At 36.9% G+C, this 16,129-nt stretch overlaps 2 protein-coding genes across 2 annotated transcripts; one reads left to right on the plus strand and one right to left on the minus strand.

Moving 5' to 3' along the window:
- Window positions 1-620: 620 nt before the first annotated feature.
- On the plus strand, window positions 621-2,666 carry LOC108480018 (E3 ubiquitin-protein ligase BAH1-like). The gene is made up of 5 exons (XM_017782914.2): window positions 621-1,207; window positions 1,414-1,913; window positions 2,014-2,151; window positions 2,239-2,297; window positions 2,391-2,666. Exons 1-5 carry the CDS (start codon window positions 1,036-1,038, stop codon window positions 2,494-2,496), a joined length of 975 nt encoding a protein of 324 aa, XP_017638403.1. The 5' UTR covers window positions 621-1,035; the 3' UTR covers window positions 2,497-2,666.
- LOC108480017 (ABC transporter C family member 4-like) lies at window positions 2,410-8,191 on the minus strand. Its single transcript, XM_017782913.2, has 10 exons — window positions 6,078-8,191; window positions 5,674-5,994; window positions 5,451-5,537; window positions 4,749-5,381; window positions 4,451-4,615; window positions 4,061-4,355; window positions 3,427-3,947; window positions 3,276-3,339; window positions 2,962-3,201; window positions 2,410-2,855 (listed from the first exon to the last, which is right to left on the minus strand). The coding sequence occupies exons 1-10, from the start codon at window positions 8,172-8,174 to the stop codon at window positions 2,755-2,757; spliced, it is 4,524 nt and encodes a 1,507-aa protein (XP_017638402.1). The 5' UTR covers window positions 8,175-8,191; the 3' UTR covers window positions 2,410-2,754.
- Between the last annotated feature and the right edge of the window lie 7,938 nt (window positions 8,192-16,129).

The following is a 16,129-nucleotide window of genomic DNA, read 5'->3' on the forward strand; positions in this document are numbered from 1 at the left end:
ATTATATTTTAAATAAATAAATACATATATTTATTTTCATATTGAATTAATATAATTATTTATGTATATAATATATCAACGTAAAATAATTTTAATTTGATAATATTATTAGTTTGAGTAAAAATTAAAATTAAAATATAATATTATATTAGATCAAAATTCATAAATAAAAAAATATAATGCTGGTATGTGTTTTAATTTTTATTTAAATGTCTTGATTTTTAAAATATAATTACATGATACATAATTATGAATTTTTAGGTTAAATATGGTCTCGACTAGATGATAGTTGTTAAATTTATTAAGCGAATTTATGTTATTTTTAAAATATAACGTGTCAAATAAATTATCATATGTGCAATGCTACGTCAATTTATTATTTTCACACATTACTTCCGTTTACATCAAGACTGAAATTTCATAATACAAAAAGTATAAGGATTAAGAATAATTAAATTAAAGAATATAAGACTAATAACAAAATTTAACCAAACAGTTTTAATTACTATTGTTTTGTTCTGGATTAAAATTTAAAAATTCGAATTAAAATACATATACAAAATTTACAACGTACACAGAATACAATACAGGGACTAAGTAGGTAGTTTGACCCCTTTTTTATCTTAATATTCCTTTATGGAAACCAAATAATATATGTCTTGGCGAGGTGTAGATATAATTTCCATTAGCGGTAACACAGATAAAAAGAGTGAGTTTGAAGCAATCGGCAGAGAGAGACGATAATCCGAAAAATTGGCCATTTTCCCCTCGCAATCTTCCTCATTCACCATCAACACTCCATCGTCAATCCCTGCTGTCATCACACCAAATCTAAAACCACACACCACCACCATGGCGCCACCACCACCACCGTCAGTTTCCATGTCTTCTTGAATTGCTCTTGCTCTGTTTCTTCCTTTGTTCTTCGATTGTGTGTTTGTGTAAGTTGATTGAAACAACCCAACGGGAACAAAGTATTGATATCGTGTGTGTTTTGGATTTTTTTTAATAACAATAATTTATTGTTAAGAAGAGATGAAGTTCTGCAAGAAATATCAAGAATACATGCAGGGACAAGGGAAGAAACTACCTGGTGTTGGTTTCAAGAAGCTTAAGAAGATTTTGAAGAACTGTAGAAGAGAATTTCAGTCCAAGAATGACGTCCATGGTGTTCTTCATAACCAAACTTGTCCTCAGCATTGTCCAGGTACATACATATATATATGTATATAAATTGATTATATTAATTGGGTTTCTTGAGAAAAACGAAGGGTTTTTAGGCCTGAAGAAAAGCTATAAGTTCTTGGTTTATCTGATGTATTTATAATCTGATTTTGGGTTTATCTTAGACCTTTGTTCTAATGTGTATGAAATTATGATTTGCTTATACTTTTGATGGAAATTAATGTCCAGTTTGCGACGGGACCTTCTTCCCTTCCCTTTTAAAGGAAATGTCTGATATAGTAGGCTGCTTCAATGAGCGTGCACAGAAATTGCTTGAACTACACTTGGCTTCTGGTTTTAGAAAATACTTCATTTGGTTCAAAGGTAAGCTACAAGGCAGCCATGTTGCTTTGATTCAAGAAGGGAAGGACCTGGTTAACTATGCATTGATTAATGCCGTGGCGATTCGTAAAATACTGAAAAAATACGATAAGGTTCATTTCTCCAAACAAGGGCAAGCTTTCAAGTCACAAGCACAAAGTATGCACATTGAAATCCTTCAATCGCCGTGGCTATGCGAGCTTATGGCTTTCCATATTAATTTGAGGGAAACCAAGGTGAAATCAGGGATGACCCCTGCATCGTTTGAAGGATGTTACCTCACATTTAATGATGGGAAACCATTCCTTTCTTGTGAACTCTTTGATTCTGTCAAGCTTGATATTGACTTGACTTGTTCTATATGCTTGGTAAGTTGCAAGTTTTTCAGGTCTGATAGTGCTATCCGTTAGTTCAGCTGCTACTAAGGGTTCTTGACTGATATAGGCTTCGTATTTTCTAATGCAACAGGACACAGTATTTGATCCAGTATCCCTCACTTGTGGGCATATATTCTGCTACATGTGTGCTTGCTCGGCTGCATCGGTTAGCATTGTTAATGGACTGAAAGCAGCTGAGCCAAAAGAAAAGTGTCCCTTATGTCGAGAGGTGAGTGCTAGGTCGGATAATAACTTCTACTCTTATGAAAGTAAGCATAATATTCTTTGTTTTGTGTTGGTATTTTCGGAATTACAGGCAGGAGTTTATGAAGGTTTTGTACATTTGGATGAGCTTAGTATATTGTTAAGGAGAAGGTATGATCCTAATAGGTTTTCCTCTTTTCATTTGAATGAATGAATGTATACTGCTATGTTCTTACCGGAATCATACATTTGTTTTTGGAACAGTTGTAGTGAATACTGGGAGCAGCGACTTCAAATGGAAAGAGCTGAGAGAGTTCGACAGGCAAAGGAACACTGGGAATCCCAGTGTCGGGCGTTTGTCGGGGTCTGATTATACCAAGTTCTGTAAATCCAGATTAAACCCTTTTTTATTACAGTTCATTTGTAAATGAATCTTACTACAATGTTCATTTCTGAATAAAACCGGGAAAAACAGAAAGCATAACCCTTCTGAACAATTCTAAGTTCAAGAATTCAGTATTATTTTCAGATGGATTCAAATCGTGTTAAATTCAGCACATTCATTTCTTTTTGAACTTTTTTGCAATCTTGACAGTGGATGGAAATCCACCCGAAAGAAGATACGGTTTCATAGTTCGGAAGAGCGGTTGGCATATTCTTGAACCAGTGCTGCAAAGAGTGTCGGCGTCTCGAGCAACCGTGATGGTTTGTCAAATTCTTTTGCCTTTCCTGTTATCAATGAGAGTATGATTCTTTAAATATATGAAAAATCATGTAGGACATCTATCCATATATGATATGCCGAGTTTGAGTAACGTAAGAAAGAAGCATGCACCTGCATCGACGACTAAAACTCGATCACAGTCCATGACTGTGGGTATTCTGTGAGCAATGCTGATAATAGTGCAGGCTGCAAAGTCTTCTCTGATGATCTTTTGGATTATGGAATCTGTTTGTGAATCGACGGATGCTGTTGCTTCGTCCATGAACAAAAGCCTGCTTCGTTTAAGCATAACTCTCCCCAAACACAGAAGTTGTCTCTGCCCCATGCTCCAATTATCGCCATTATCAACCACTGAAAAATTTGAAGGATTTATAGGTAATGCTCAGCCACCATTTCAGATACCGGAACATGTTAAGGTCACTTACCTAAAGAATCGAGTTTATCGGGTTTTGAAGCCACCACATCTTTAAGTTGGCAGCGCTCAAGACTCTGCAAAAAAAAAAAAAAAAATCAGAAATTTATAGCGAGTGAAAACAATGAGAACATGTTCTCATTATGGGATAATAACATGGTTACCTTCCATATCTCTTCATCTGGAAACTGTCCTGCAGGATCAATGTTGCTTCTCACAGATCCTTCGAAAAGGACAGGTTCCTGAGGGATGATCCCAAACCGTGATCGGAGATCATGTAGTCCTAGCATGCAGATGTCTATATCATCAATGATTATTTTCCCAGCAGTTGGCTCAACCAGTCTGAAGAAAGCTTGGATTAAAGTCGACTTCCCACTCCCGGTCCGACCAACAACACCTATCTTTTCACCACCGTTGATGCTCAGAGTAATGCCTTTAAGTACAAGAGGCGTGCTTGGACGGTATCGAACCTGAAGGTCTTTGAGCTCAACATTGCCATGGGCAGGCCAATTTGGAGGAGGAAGATGGTTTTTGTTATGCCATGCTGCTTCAGGTTGAATACTCGAAAATTGCTTTATTCTTTCAACTGAAACCATCCTATTTTCCACGTAACAACTGAAATATATGGACATGAACAACACACCATTGAGGGACAATCCATATGAGAGAGATAACCCCACATTTTCTGCATTAGGCAAAATAAGTATTGTTTATCTGACACCAGTACCACCATTTGTGTTTATACATGAAAATCATAAAGAATGGTTTGTGGAACTGAGCTTGCAGCATACAGTTTACCTGGCTTGACAATGCTGCTAGGTAAAAGGATCATAAACATGGTAGATAAGCAAAGAACTACACTACCAATAAATTCCAAACGGAATCCCAACCACTCGTTGGATCCGTTGTTGTGGAAATCCATGCATAAACTGGAATTAACTCGGTTAGCGTTTTCCTGACAAAACCTGTCCTCCTTTCCGAATGCGCGAATTGTCATAACCCCGGAGATGCTTTCCGAGAAGTAATGGATGACAGGAGCTTTAGTGATTGAGTCGAGGCGGGTTAATTCGCGTGATGATGCCAGGTAGTATCCCTGCAATTCAAATCAAATGGACTTCCTGCTTGATCTATATCGTACACGGAAACGAAATAGCGAATGCCAAAAGTGAATTGAAACGAGAACCATACCCGATACCAGAAATTCAGCCAACCAAGTGGAATTATCAAGAATATTGTTGGCCAAGCATATTGACATGTGATTATGAAGATACTTAGCAGTGTAATGTACATAGCAATCGTAACCCCCATAATGAATGGAATGAAGATATCGACGTTGGTCTGATCAGTCGACGCCTGTGGATAAAAAATAGAAGGAATCTGTCAGTCCTAAGACACCAAGCCACTTTGATAATTTGTTTCTTGGAAAACAAGACTCCTATTTTTGGGCAAGAATTAGCTGTGATGAGAAAGTAGCATAGTTCATTACCCGACTTAAAATTCTTCCCGAAGGTGTGGTATCGAAAAAGGACATAGGGGCGTGCAAGATGCTTTGAAGAATTTGCCTGAAAAATATTTGGGCTGTTTTGAGCCCCATAAGCGTAACGAAATAGGCTCTAAACGTGACTAACACCACCGATACGGCTGTTATGATAGCATAAACAGAAATGAATAGCAAAGGGTCGAACGGAAGAGCACGTTCAGCTGAAGTTTCATATGACAGCCAATAATCACTGGCCATAAGAGAAGCTTGCCATAACAGAGATAATAATAACGCAGCTGCTACACCCCACCAACCAAAACCTTCAGTGCAGTACATTTTATACACATGCAAGCTGACTTTACCGGTTTCCCTTTCCTCGTCTTTGATTAGCCTAGAATCTCCCTTATCAGATTTCAGGGCGTCTTGGGACTTACGTTCACCATTTACTTCCCTGATGTTAGAAGCATCCTGAGCTGATTTTGATGTTCTGGGGGCATTCTCACCAGGCATGGTGTTGCCTGCTTCTTCTACAAGTTCCATGGACGATTCATGTGCAGCTACAAAAGCTCCAAAATCCATGTGCGATTCTAGTAAATCATTATACTTCCCTGATTGTACTATCATCCCGTCTCGCATCACCTGCAATTTACACAATGAATTATTTTAGAAACATGAATTCCACGAAACGGAGCATACAAGCCTACTTACCAAGATATGATCAACATTATGCAAGAAGTCCACTTGATGGGTTACAAGCAAAATAGTCTTCTCTTTGAGAACTCCTCTCACACATTCCTGCATATGGAACAGAAGCAATAAACTTGAGATTCAGCATGTTGATCTACCGTTTTCGCTCCTTTTAAGACCAAAAGGATGGATCATTTTTTTTCAAACAATAACAGAACTTGCAATAAGCAGATATCAATGTCACCTTAAATATGTTTGACCCTGTATGAGCATCAACAGCGCTAAAGACGTCATCGAGAAGGTATATGTCACAATCTTGGTAAACAGCTCTGGCTAGTTGTACCCGTTGCTTCTGGCCACCGCTGAGGTTAATTCCGCGTTCTCCGATTTCTGTCTGATCACCAAACTCCATCATTTCCAAGTCTTTCTCTAAACAACAAGCCCTTATAACTTCCCTATATTTCTCCCGGTTCATTGGCAAACCGAATAGGATATTGTCTTCAATCGTCCCACTCTGAATCCAAGATGACTGAGCAACGTATGCGGTCGTCCCACAAAGCTTAACCTGTCATTCAATCCATTATTGCATCAATATGCCAAACAACCAACTAGCATGGAATGCAAGCATTTTAACCAATAATGTGTTACCTTTCCTGATATTTTGTGCATCTCACCAAGAACCGAAGCCAGGAGAGAAGACTTCCCGGATCCAACAGTCCCAACGATGGCGGCGAGTTCCCCTTTCTTGATCTCTAAATTTATATTTTTCAAAACCTGTTCTCCCTTTTCATCATCCCAGCTAAACGCCCCGTTTTTAATTTCCACTGCAACTCTATCATCGCAACCCTCCTGTCTCTCCACCGATGAATTGCTCAATTCCTTGCTCGTCATGAAACTATCTAACCTCTCTAATGATATCACAGCTTGTGAAAGTGAGATCATGGACTGCGGGAATGACCTGATGGGCTCTTGCAAGATCTTAAAGATAGTTGTTGCTGTGAACACTAGCCCTGCATCAAGTCTTACTCCCAATAAAAGTGCAGTCCCGAATGTTAGAGTCGATACCAGTAACGGCATTGACCACATTACTATCACATGGCCAGCAATAGAATACAGGAAATTGCTTAACCATCCAAACTCGGTTTCACGGAAAGATTGGATTCTTTTATTGAAGTGTTCTTCCCATGATTGGAACTTGATAACCCGCATGTAATTAAGCATCTGGTTAGTTGCCTTCATTCGCAAGTCACGATTCTTCATCACATTGAATTGAAAACGATTGTTCCTCCTACTTTCCATTATCGCAAATATAAAAGCACCAAGAAGTCCAAGCAAGGATGTCACCACAGCGGCACCAAGGTACATGTACAAGAGCACCAAGGCAACACAAACCTGCAAAGGAGTCAACCAAATAGAATGAAGCTGTAACATCATATCTGATAGCTGTTGAGCATCAACAGCCATGTAATTCACAATCTGTCCGACACCATGAGCTTGACGAGCAGAGCAGGTTAACCGTAAACCTTTCTTGTATAACGAAGTGATAAGAGTGCAGCGAATGAGCATCCCGAGTTTCTGAGAGTTGAAATTAAATTGGTGACTGCTCAACACTTCAACAAACTTAGCAGCAAGGAGAATCAATATAAGGTAATATCCTTCATAAGGAGAACTTCTTTTCCCCGCAGTGTAATCAACAAAACTTTGGATCAGAACTGGACCGACGTACGTCACGCAAAGCCGCACGATTGCAAGGAATGCAGTGAAAGCAAGTTCCTTCCAAAAGCACCGTAGCAATGTAGTTCGAACAGGGTGCTTTGATTTTTCCTCCGGTTTAGGCCAATTTACTTCAAAAAGCTTCGACATCTTCTCAGCCCTATGTTCGGGTGAAAGAGTTGGAACATCATCCATTTTGAGAGGGGACTCATAGCCTTTTTTCAACAGAGGATTTAACCAAAGCCAAAAGGCCTTTGATACTATAGAAGCTGAAGCAAAGCCAGTAATGTTGGATTTGCTCAAAAGAGGTTCATACAACTTGGTTTCTTCTTCTTCCATTGCCAGTCCGAGTTCGCCGCTCACTGCTATTCCTGTTGAGCCTCTAATAGCAACAACAAGAAGAAGAACTGATAAAGGAAAAGAACCAAGGGAAACTATATCATCCAATCTCAAATACTGACCCTGATTTGTTTCGATACGAATGATCCCAGAAGCTGTAAACAAGGAAATGATGATAAAATTCGCAATCCAATAAGCTCGGAGCGAAAAAGGGTGATTAATAGCCTCAAATCTCTTTTCATGGATGATTAATATAGCAATCACCACATGAGTTCCAGCTTGAACTAACCAAAACATCCCATCAAACAGTTTCCTTGGATCCTGGTTATTACTACGAAATGCCATAATGCATATAATAGTGTAAGAAAATGGCAGTACAAGCGTTACAATCAAGGATAATTTGAACCATATAGTGGTCCTGGTAAGGGCTCTATTGCATCTTATAAGTGGCTTGTTGATGTCTGAGCTGCCATGGATGTTGCCTGATAATCTAGAATTGAGCTTATGAAACGCAAAGCATAAGAGGGTTAACAAGAACAGTAGATCAACGGCTAAAAACAAAGCTCTCTGAGGACATGGAGATAGGAAAATGAATCTCAACCATTGGATCATGACAGGAATCGACGTCTCCTTGGAAGATAAAATCACAGAACTTGAACATGAAAGGGAAGTAATCCAAGTAGCTGAAGACATATTCACTAAAAAAAAGCGTTAAACAACACAAAAAATCACCCTTTTCAGATGCTGGTTCCAATCAATACATGCTCTGTAATAAAAACAAACAGAAAACCAACATATCGCTATGTTAATGGCGGAATCTATATAATCCATAAATATAAAACATCGAAGTCAACTGGGATTTTTTTGGGGTTTTATGGAGATTGTCAAGTACCTCATAAAGCGCAAGCTTCAAACTGTCATCGTCTTTAATGTGATGGCTTTCATGAAGTTAGTGTAAAATGACTGAAAGTGTCACCGGATCTTCCACAAACATGATGATGAATCTGAATACGTGCCACCATTGATGACAGCATTAAATACGAAAAAATAGACTGATGAGTTCAACATGGTGCTTTTCTAACTTGGTAAAAGAAAGAATCGTGTTGGAAAACAATATATATATATATTTGTCAAAAAAGAAGCTAGGGAAAAAAAACCAAAGAAATTAATTAATATAAAATAAAAATAGTTGGTAAACCCCACTGGAAATGGAGAAAAGAGATGTAACTTTCATGAAAATGAACCATGCAAAATATATATATGCACAAAAGACGAACCATGCAAAACAATGGTGGAAATGAACCAGGAATGTAATTGAGGTTTAAGAAAGAAGAAAAGGCCAAAGTTTAACAATAGTGAGAGATCAAGAGACGTTATGTAATTTGTTTAGATCCGAAGACAAAAACCAAAACCATTCCTACCAATTAAAAAAAGTAATTTTTTTTTTAAATTTAAAAAATTTAGTTCAATCGGTTCAATTAATCTGTACCAATTCGAAATCTAATCAGATCAAAATCATTTTCCGGATCAATACCCTAGTGGATTCCCGATCCAATTGGTTTGATTGGACGGTTTGGTTCAAACAACATTAGTTGAAAGTTCACAATTCCATTAATGCATGAGGACTTATTTGGCCCTCCAATTTTACTTTATTTTAGCCTTCTATTTAATTTTTCAACTCTTTTAGTCATTATACTTATTGTCAAATCACCCTAAACTGGGTGAAAAAATTAAGGTTTGTTAATATTGCTAATATGACATACATGTGGATATTATATCAACAATTAATTATTTTTAAAAATTTAAAAAATTAAAAATTTTATATTTTTATACTTTTTTATAATTTAATAATGTTTAATTTTTAAAAATATTTTGTCAACAAAGTCAACTATCATTAATTTTTCCATTTATTTTGGTGTGATTTAACAAAATATTTCATTTACAGGATTATAAATATTTTAAAAATATTAACTCTATTCTAATTTAGCCTTATTTAATAGTAATGAGAGACCCAATTCCTATAATAGAAGGACTTCTCAAGTACATTAGCTCGAATTTTTTGGCTAGAAATAAAAATAAATTTTTAGGAGCTAAAATGTGAGTTTTCATTATACTAAAATATAATAGGCATAAAATTTATTTAACCCTCCAAATTTATAAAAAAAATATTTTAGCTATTTATTTAAAATTTTACATCTTTTAACCCTTAAATTTACTTTGTTTGTCAAATTTTCATCAAAATAGATAGAAACGTGACATACAAGTAGATTGTCATATTAGCAATTATTTTTTTTTTCTAAATATTCGAAAGAAGTGATATTTGACAATATTGGTGCTTTGTACTGTAGGTGGTATATAGAGTTATTAAAGATGGAGGCTTATTGGTGATATTTGAGTGAAATGAGGCTATACGATGGATCTCTTTTATCTCTTTATCTTTAAAGGATGAGGTATTCTTTTTCATTTTAGGGTGACCAAGACTTAAGGGCTTAACTACGAGGGGACTAGAAGGCCCTCCGTTTTACTAAAATGATTTTTTTATTTAAATTTTAAATTTTTTAAAATTTAAATTAATAAAAGTTGAACTACACATTGATTCTTAAAAATAATAAAATTTAATTTAATTTTCTAAAATATAGATTGTTTAAATTATAAAATTATATTTTAATTACCATAAAAATTATAATTTAATTTCAACGTATAAAAAAAATTTTCTAACTTGGTTCCTTGGCGGTTTCTTACTTCTCTAGGGTTGCTACTAAGAAGAAATAATTAAGGAGGCAAAGCCCGAAAGGTGAATAAACATATTATTCTGGCTATTTTATCAAACTGACTCAAAAAAATTGATATTTATAAAAATAACCCAAGTTCAAAAATAATCACCAAAATGACCTAAAATGAATAGTAAAATAGGGTTTTGGCCTTCTAATGGTCGGCACCACCTTGTATTTTGGTCCCCTGATTACCTAATGATTGTGTCAGACTTTAAAAAATTGATTTTTTTTGGCCTTCCAATGGCCGGCACTAGAATATTTTTTTTAAAAATCGTATCATACTGGTATAAAAAAATACGAGTATTTTAAAAAAAAATTTGGTGCTGGCCTGTCAATGGCTGGCACCAGGTACGAGTATTTAAAAATAATTTTTTTTTTGTTTTGGCCTTCTAATGGCTGGCACCAGTACGAAAAAAAATTCAAACTTTTTTAGTGCTGGCTTGTCAATGGCCTACAAAAAATTTAAATTTTTTGGTGCTGGCCTGTCAATGGCAGGCACCAGGTACGAGATTTAATTTTTTTTTGTTTTGGCCTTCTAATGGCCGACACTAGCATGAAAAAAAAATTCAAATATTCTTGGTGTTGGCCTGTCAATGGCCAGCACCAGGTACGAGTTTTTAATTTTTTTTTTTTGTTTTGGCCTTCTAATGGCCTGCACCAATACAAAAAAAAAATTCAAAATTTTTTTCTGGTTTTGGCCTTCTAATGGCTGGCACCAAACCTTATATATAGTGGGTGGATTGAGTTCTGATAGGGTAAATGAAATGAGGAAAAAAAATTGAGAGAGCCATCAAAATGAGAGTGTTTTGTAGTATATCATCAAATGAGTTTTTTGTAGTGGATTCTAGATGGGAGTTTTTCGTAGTGTACAATCGAATTTCGGGGTTGAATTATATACTGTCATGTTTTAACGGAGTTGAATTATATACTATCATGTCCACCCTAAAGGTTATGCCATCAAGGGTTGGATGATTGTTTGCGCCATAGATGGCTAATCGAGTTGTCCAACGCAGATGGACATTATCTATGGTGCAATAGTGTTTATTCCGCAACTAGGTTGTGGTTGGAATCGGTTGGTAGAGTCTTCATGCAAGGGTATCTCAGGGGACAATGGAAGAAGAAAAAGGTCTGGAGCTTTTAGGAAGTTATATTTTCCCCTGATTTATGCAGTTGGTTTTCTATTTCTTTTCAATTTTACTGACCGTTTCAGATATCCAATTATCTTGTACTGATGCAATGTAGAACTGATTCAAGCAAAAGACGATTAACTGTGAAGAAACTACTATTGAAAATAATTGTATTATTTCTTAAGAATGTTTGTATTTTTTGTATCTGTAAATTTAATATAGTTGTTTAGGATTTAAGGTTTCATTTTTATATTTTCGTATTAATTTCTTAGAATTTTGTATTTTTTTGTATCTATAAATTTTATTTAATCTATAATATATAAAGTTTGAATTTAAAATTTTCGTGTATTAACTTTACCCATCTGCTTGTAATTTGTTGGGTAATATAGTGCATATTATTTTTGTTTGAATTTTATATTTTTTTGTATTAATATTGTAGAATGATTGTATTTTATTGTGTATGTAAATTTAAATTATCGTGTACTATTACTTATTCGATTTTTTATAAATATTTTAACGTCATTTATTCAAACAAAAATTATTTTAGAGAAATTAAATTAATATTAAAAACAAAATAATTTCATTATAAAAGAAATATTTATAGAATAATTTTAAAATAAAGTAAAAATTAACAGAATAAATTTAAAATTATCGCGATCCCGGTGATGTCCCCGGTGCCAGCGTGTAACGGTCCGGATGCCTCCATCTGCGATGCCATGCACCTTGCTCAGGCGTTTGATAATTGCTCGGTCCGGCCTTCAGTGTCCCGTCTGGTGTACTTAGAAAAGTAGAAAAATCATATACACCATAATCGGGAGTAAATGGGTTTTGCGTGACCGGAGGTACCGATGGAAAAATATCCTCAGTGATGGGTGTATGTGCTTCGGGATGGAGCTCCGGGTGGTATGAGGATGATCCGGATCGTGTCAAATGTTGAGTCTCGATGTCGTCACCAAAAATATCCTCAAACGATAGAGGAATTTCTTGCAGTGGATCTGGATCCATGTGGTGTGATGATGAGCTGGATACTTCATATTATGGCTCGAGATCGGGGTTCGAGGTAGTATCGAGCTTGATGTTCCCGAATGGAAGAACCCGGTTACTGCACGGTTGTGCGTTCCTTGGTTGCCATCGAGAAGATTCTGGTTGTGCGTCTTTTTGGATTAGCATGTAACGACCTTGGAATATAAAGGGTTTCCCGTGTGCCATATACCATACTGCATACTCGGGCGTAAGAGAGAACCCTCCCTCTAAGACATACAACGGAGGGTGCCTCGAATGTCGCATATTCCACAAAAAGATATATGGTTCATGTTTTTGCGCCCAATTTGAAGCGTCCTGACCCGAACCCTTTTTGTCTATTCCGTGGACTTCTTTGATGTCGAGGGAATGGTTCGGGATAGGTTGTGCGCACCCGAACTGCCTCAAAACCTTACCTCTATCGTGCCACTCCACCATATAGAAATGAATTAACGGCACATTTGACACGAACAACTATTGCTGCTCTATAACCCATGATGGTATGAGCGTCGCTGTATCTTCCTCATTATATGGCATCCATATAAACTGCATAATATAGACAACACGTTATTATTTATTTATTTTCTTAGCAATTATTATATTTAAAAAAGAAATATTAGGAATCGTATGTTACGGCATCCCCGGAATGAGTCTCTATCATCATATGGTATATAGGTACCGTGAACGATTGGCCGATTCCCGGTACAGTTGGCCATCTAAAAAAAAGAAAAAATTATCATATTATTTTTTCCATGTAAAAAATGAGTATAGTATACAATTAAAAAATAAATGCAAAAATGAACTATATATTTACCTATTAACTAGTAGCCAGACATACGGTTGGTGGCTCACTGATGTCAGAAATGGCATTCGATATAATACCCAAGACTGCAGTAGAAGACAGCAACCGCCAATTATTTTTGTAGACGACTTTGTCGCTCTACAAATCTTGCGGTATAAGCATGCCAATACTGCATAGCCCCAACTAAATCTTCCGACAAGCTCGAGATCCTCTAATAAGGGGAGATACATTATTGAGACTTTATTTTGATTGATGTCCGGCAATAGTATCCCACCTATAAGTTGAAAAATGAACACTCTCGTAGCGTAGATAATGTCCATCTGTGTTGGACTACTCGGAAGATGTCGGAAGTTTTCTTTTAACCAAGTAAATTTAATATGGGTTAATCATCCTTCCTTGTTGTTCGAGGGCACCCTTCCAAATAATCGCTCGCAAATGCCCCATGGATTAGGCACTCTTCCAAGGCTGGTCACTGCTTCACTGTTTACAGATAGCCCTAGTTGGACTGCTACGTCTTGCAGTGTAATAGTTACCTCCCCACACGGGAGGTGGAATGTATGTGTCTCCGGGCACCATTTTTCAACTAAAGTCGATATTAAATTGGCTTGTAGCTTAGATATCTGAATTTATACGGCTACCCAAATACCCGCGACATTTAATTACGGTAAAACTCTTCGATCAGAAAAATAATCAAGATTTTGCAACCGGGGTCTCACAATTCGGTACAGATCTTGCGGTTATAGTAAATATATAATGTTATATTTCTTGTTTAAAAAAAAATTTAGAAGAATATTTAAAATTAAATAAGACATTTTATTTCTCGTTTACCTTATGCACATTGGCTGCAATGTGGTCGTTATCATTTAAAAAAATATTAGGATTAGGATCTATGGAGTGATCGACAGTCGTCGGTGGTCGTTGAGGGTGAACATCGACTGTCAAAGGTGTTTAAAAGTGCTCGGTGGTCGTCGATGGTCATTAATAGTCGTCGAAATAGCCTAATTATAGTATGGGACCATTTGGCTGAAGTAAGGGCAAAATTGGAATAAAAATATGAAATTAAAAAAAAAAAGGGTGGGTAAGGCCAGCCATTGGCAGGCCAATTTGGCCTTAGTGACACAGGCCAATTCGGAGAGTCTCCAAGTTGCGCGAATACAATTCAGCGTTTATTGTTTATGCCCTTTGATTATTTACCGCCATGGCCTTTTGGACGACTTCTATGTACACATGTCTGGCCTCGATCTGCTTAGCTTGTCTCAACCCCATCTTAGGCATCAATGTCGCCAACCTATAAAATGTTGCTGAGAACACAGCAGAAATCGAGAGATGGCGTGTGTGCCTCAATACAGAGTTGAGCGCCTCTACCAGATTGGTCGTCATCTGCCCATACCGAAAACCCTCATCGTAACTTTGAGTCCATTGCCAGTTCTCCATACTACCCAACCATGTTCGGAGATCTATTGGTAAAAATGACATCTGAGATTCAAGCCTTGTGAACCTCTACCTGAATCTTCGCGGTTCTAACTTATGAGTTGCATATTTAATTTGAAATCATCATTTTAAAAACAAAAAAAAATTTGAAAAGTAATTTTTGAAATAAATACAAACAAAATTTTTTTACCCATGTTCACGAGTTCTTTTTTCCAATTTTTATTCTTATAATCTCTATGAAAGTTTATCGCGATTTCCTAGATGCAATAAATAGACCTCCATGGAATCCCCGATCGTCTTATCGCAGCAAGTAATCTTTTCGATCTATCTGATATAAGGCAAATGTTGTCTTTTTTGACAATGTGTCTCCGCAGATTAATGAGGAAAAATTCTCAAGACTCGAAGTACTCACGCTCCATAATGGCGAAAGCGATCGGAAGTATATTTCGGTTGTCGTCTTGTGCAACAGCAATCAGGAATATTTGCGTGTATTTGCCATACAACCATGTCCCGTCCACCTACACTATCGGCTTACAGTGAGGGAAGGCCCTAACACACGGCTCAAACGTCCAAAACAATCGGTGAAAAACTCGTTTTCCCGATTGTATCTCCCCGTTCGAGCCTTTATACGATAGTGTTTGCAAATCAGTCACTGTCCCGGGTACATACTCATGCATCTCGGCTATCCACCCTTGAAGCTCGTTGTATGACGTATCCCAGTCACGATACAACTCTCACATCGCCATTTGCTTTGCCCACCATGCCTTTCGGTATGACACTTTATACTTGAATCGAGCTTGCATGTCCGCAATAAGAACCGACACCTGAATGGTGGGCGTCTCTTTCACCAAAGGGATAATGCAGTTGCATATAATTTTTACATCTAACTTTCTATGGTCTTGCGACATATGAGCGGACGTACATGTGTGTGGACCTTCTAGTTTCCTTATCATCCACATTAACGTGTCTCGGACAAGCCATTTACAACCACTTGACGCTTTTCAACATTCTCATACGTACAAAGACTGCATCGACTTCGTTAGTTTATAATCAACACCTAACTTCAAACTAAGTTATTTTATAGCATGTAAATAGTCTTTTTTGTTATCGAATTGTTGTCCTACAAACAACTCTTCATCGCTGAATTCTTTGTCAAGTAGGTGAGCCGGCACAATATTTGTAAATTCCGAGAACTCGCTTGTAAGAGCTATATCAAGATCCACATCGGTCATGAAGGACCCTAGATTATTTCTTATAACTATACCAGGGCCCGTGTTCCCAACCGAATAGGGGTTTGCATTTTCACCCTCCACCGGCCCTTCCTCGTCTATGTCTTCAGAGATATCATCTAAATCGGGGTCACTGAAATCATCGTTTGGATCACGGTGGGACTGATCATCATTATCGGACCCTGCCAACACCTCTGGATGGATCTCTAGACGAGGACACGATTTAAAAAAAAATGATTTTTTTTCGTATTGGTGTCGACCATTA

Source organism: Gossypium arboreum, chromosome 12 (genome assembly GCF_025698485.1).
Source record: "Gossypium arboreum isolate Shixiya-1 chromosome 12, ASM2569848v2, whole genome shotgun sequence".
NCBI lineage: Eukaryota > Viridiplantae > Streptophyta > Magnoliopsida > Malvales > Malvaceae > Gossypium > Gossypium arboreum.

Excerpts from the sequence above, each read along its gene's own strand:
- LOC108480018 (XM_017782914.2), top strand. The coding sequence starts at position 1,036 with ATGAAGTTCTGCAAGAAATATCAAGAATACATGCAGGGACAAGGGAAG. Across the intron at positions 1,208-1,413 it reads TTGTCCTCAGCATTGTCCAG|TTTGCGACGGGACCTTCTTC; the intron begins GTACATACATAT and ends ATTAATGTCCAG. Across the intron at positions 2,152-2,238 it reads AGTGTCCCTTATGTCGAGAG|GCAGGAGTTTATGAAGGTTT; the intron begins GTGAGTGCTAGG and ends TCGGAATTACAG.
- LOC108480017 (XM_017782913.2), bottom strand. The coding sequence starts at position 8,174 with ATGTCTTCAGCTACTTGGATTACTTCCCTTTCATGTTCAAGTTCTGTG. Across the intron at positions 4,356-4,450 it reads GGCTGAATTTCTGGTATCGG|GGATACTACCTGGCATCATC; the intron begins GTATGGTTCTCG and ends TTTGAATTGCAG. Across the intron at positions 3,340-3,426 it reads CAGATGAAGAGATATGGAAG|AGTCTTGAGCGCTGCCAACT; the intron begins GTAACCATGTTA and ends TTTTTTTTGCAG.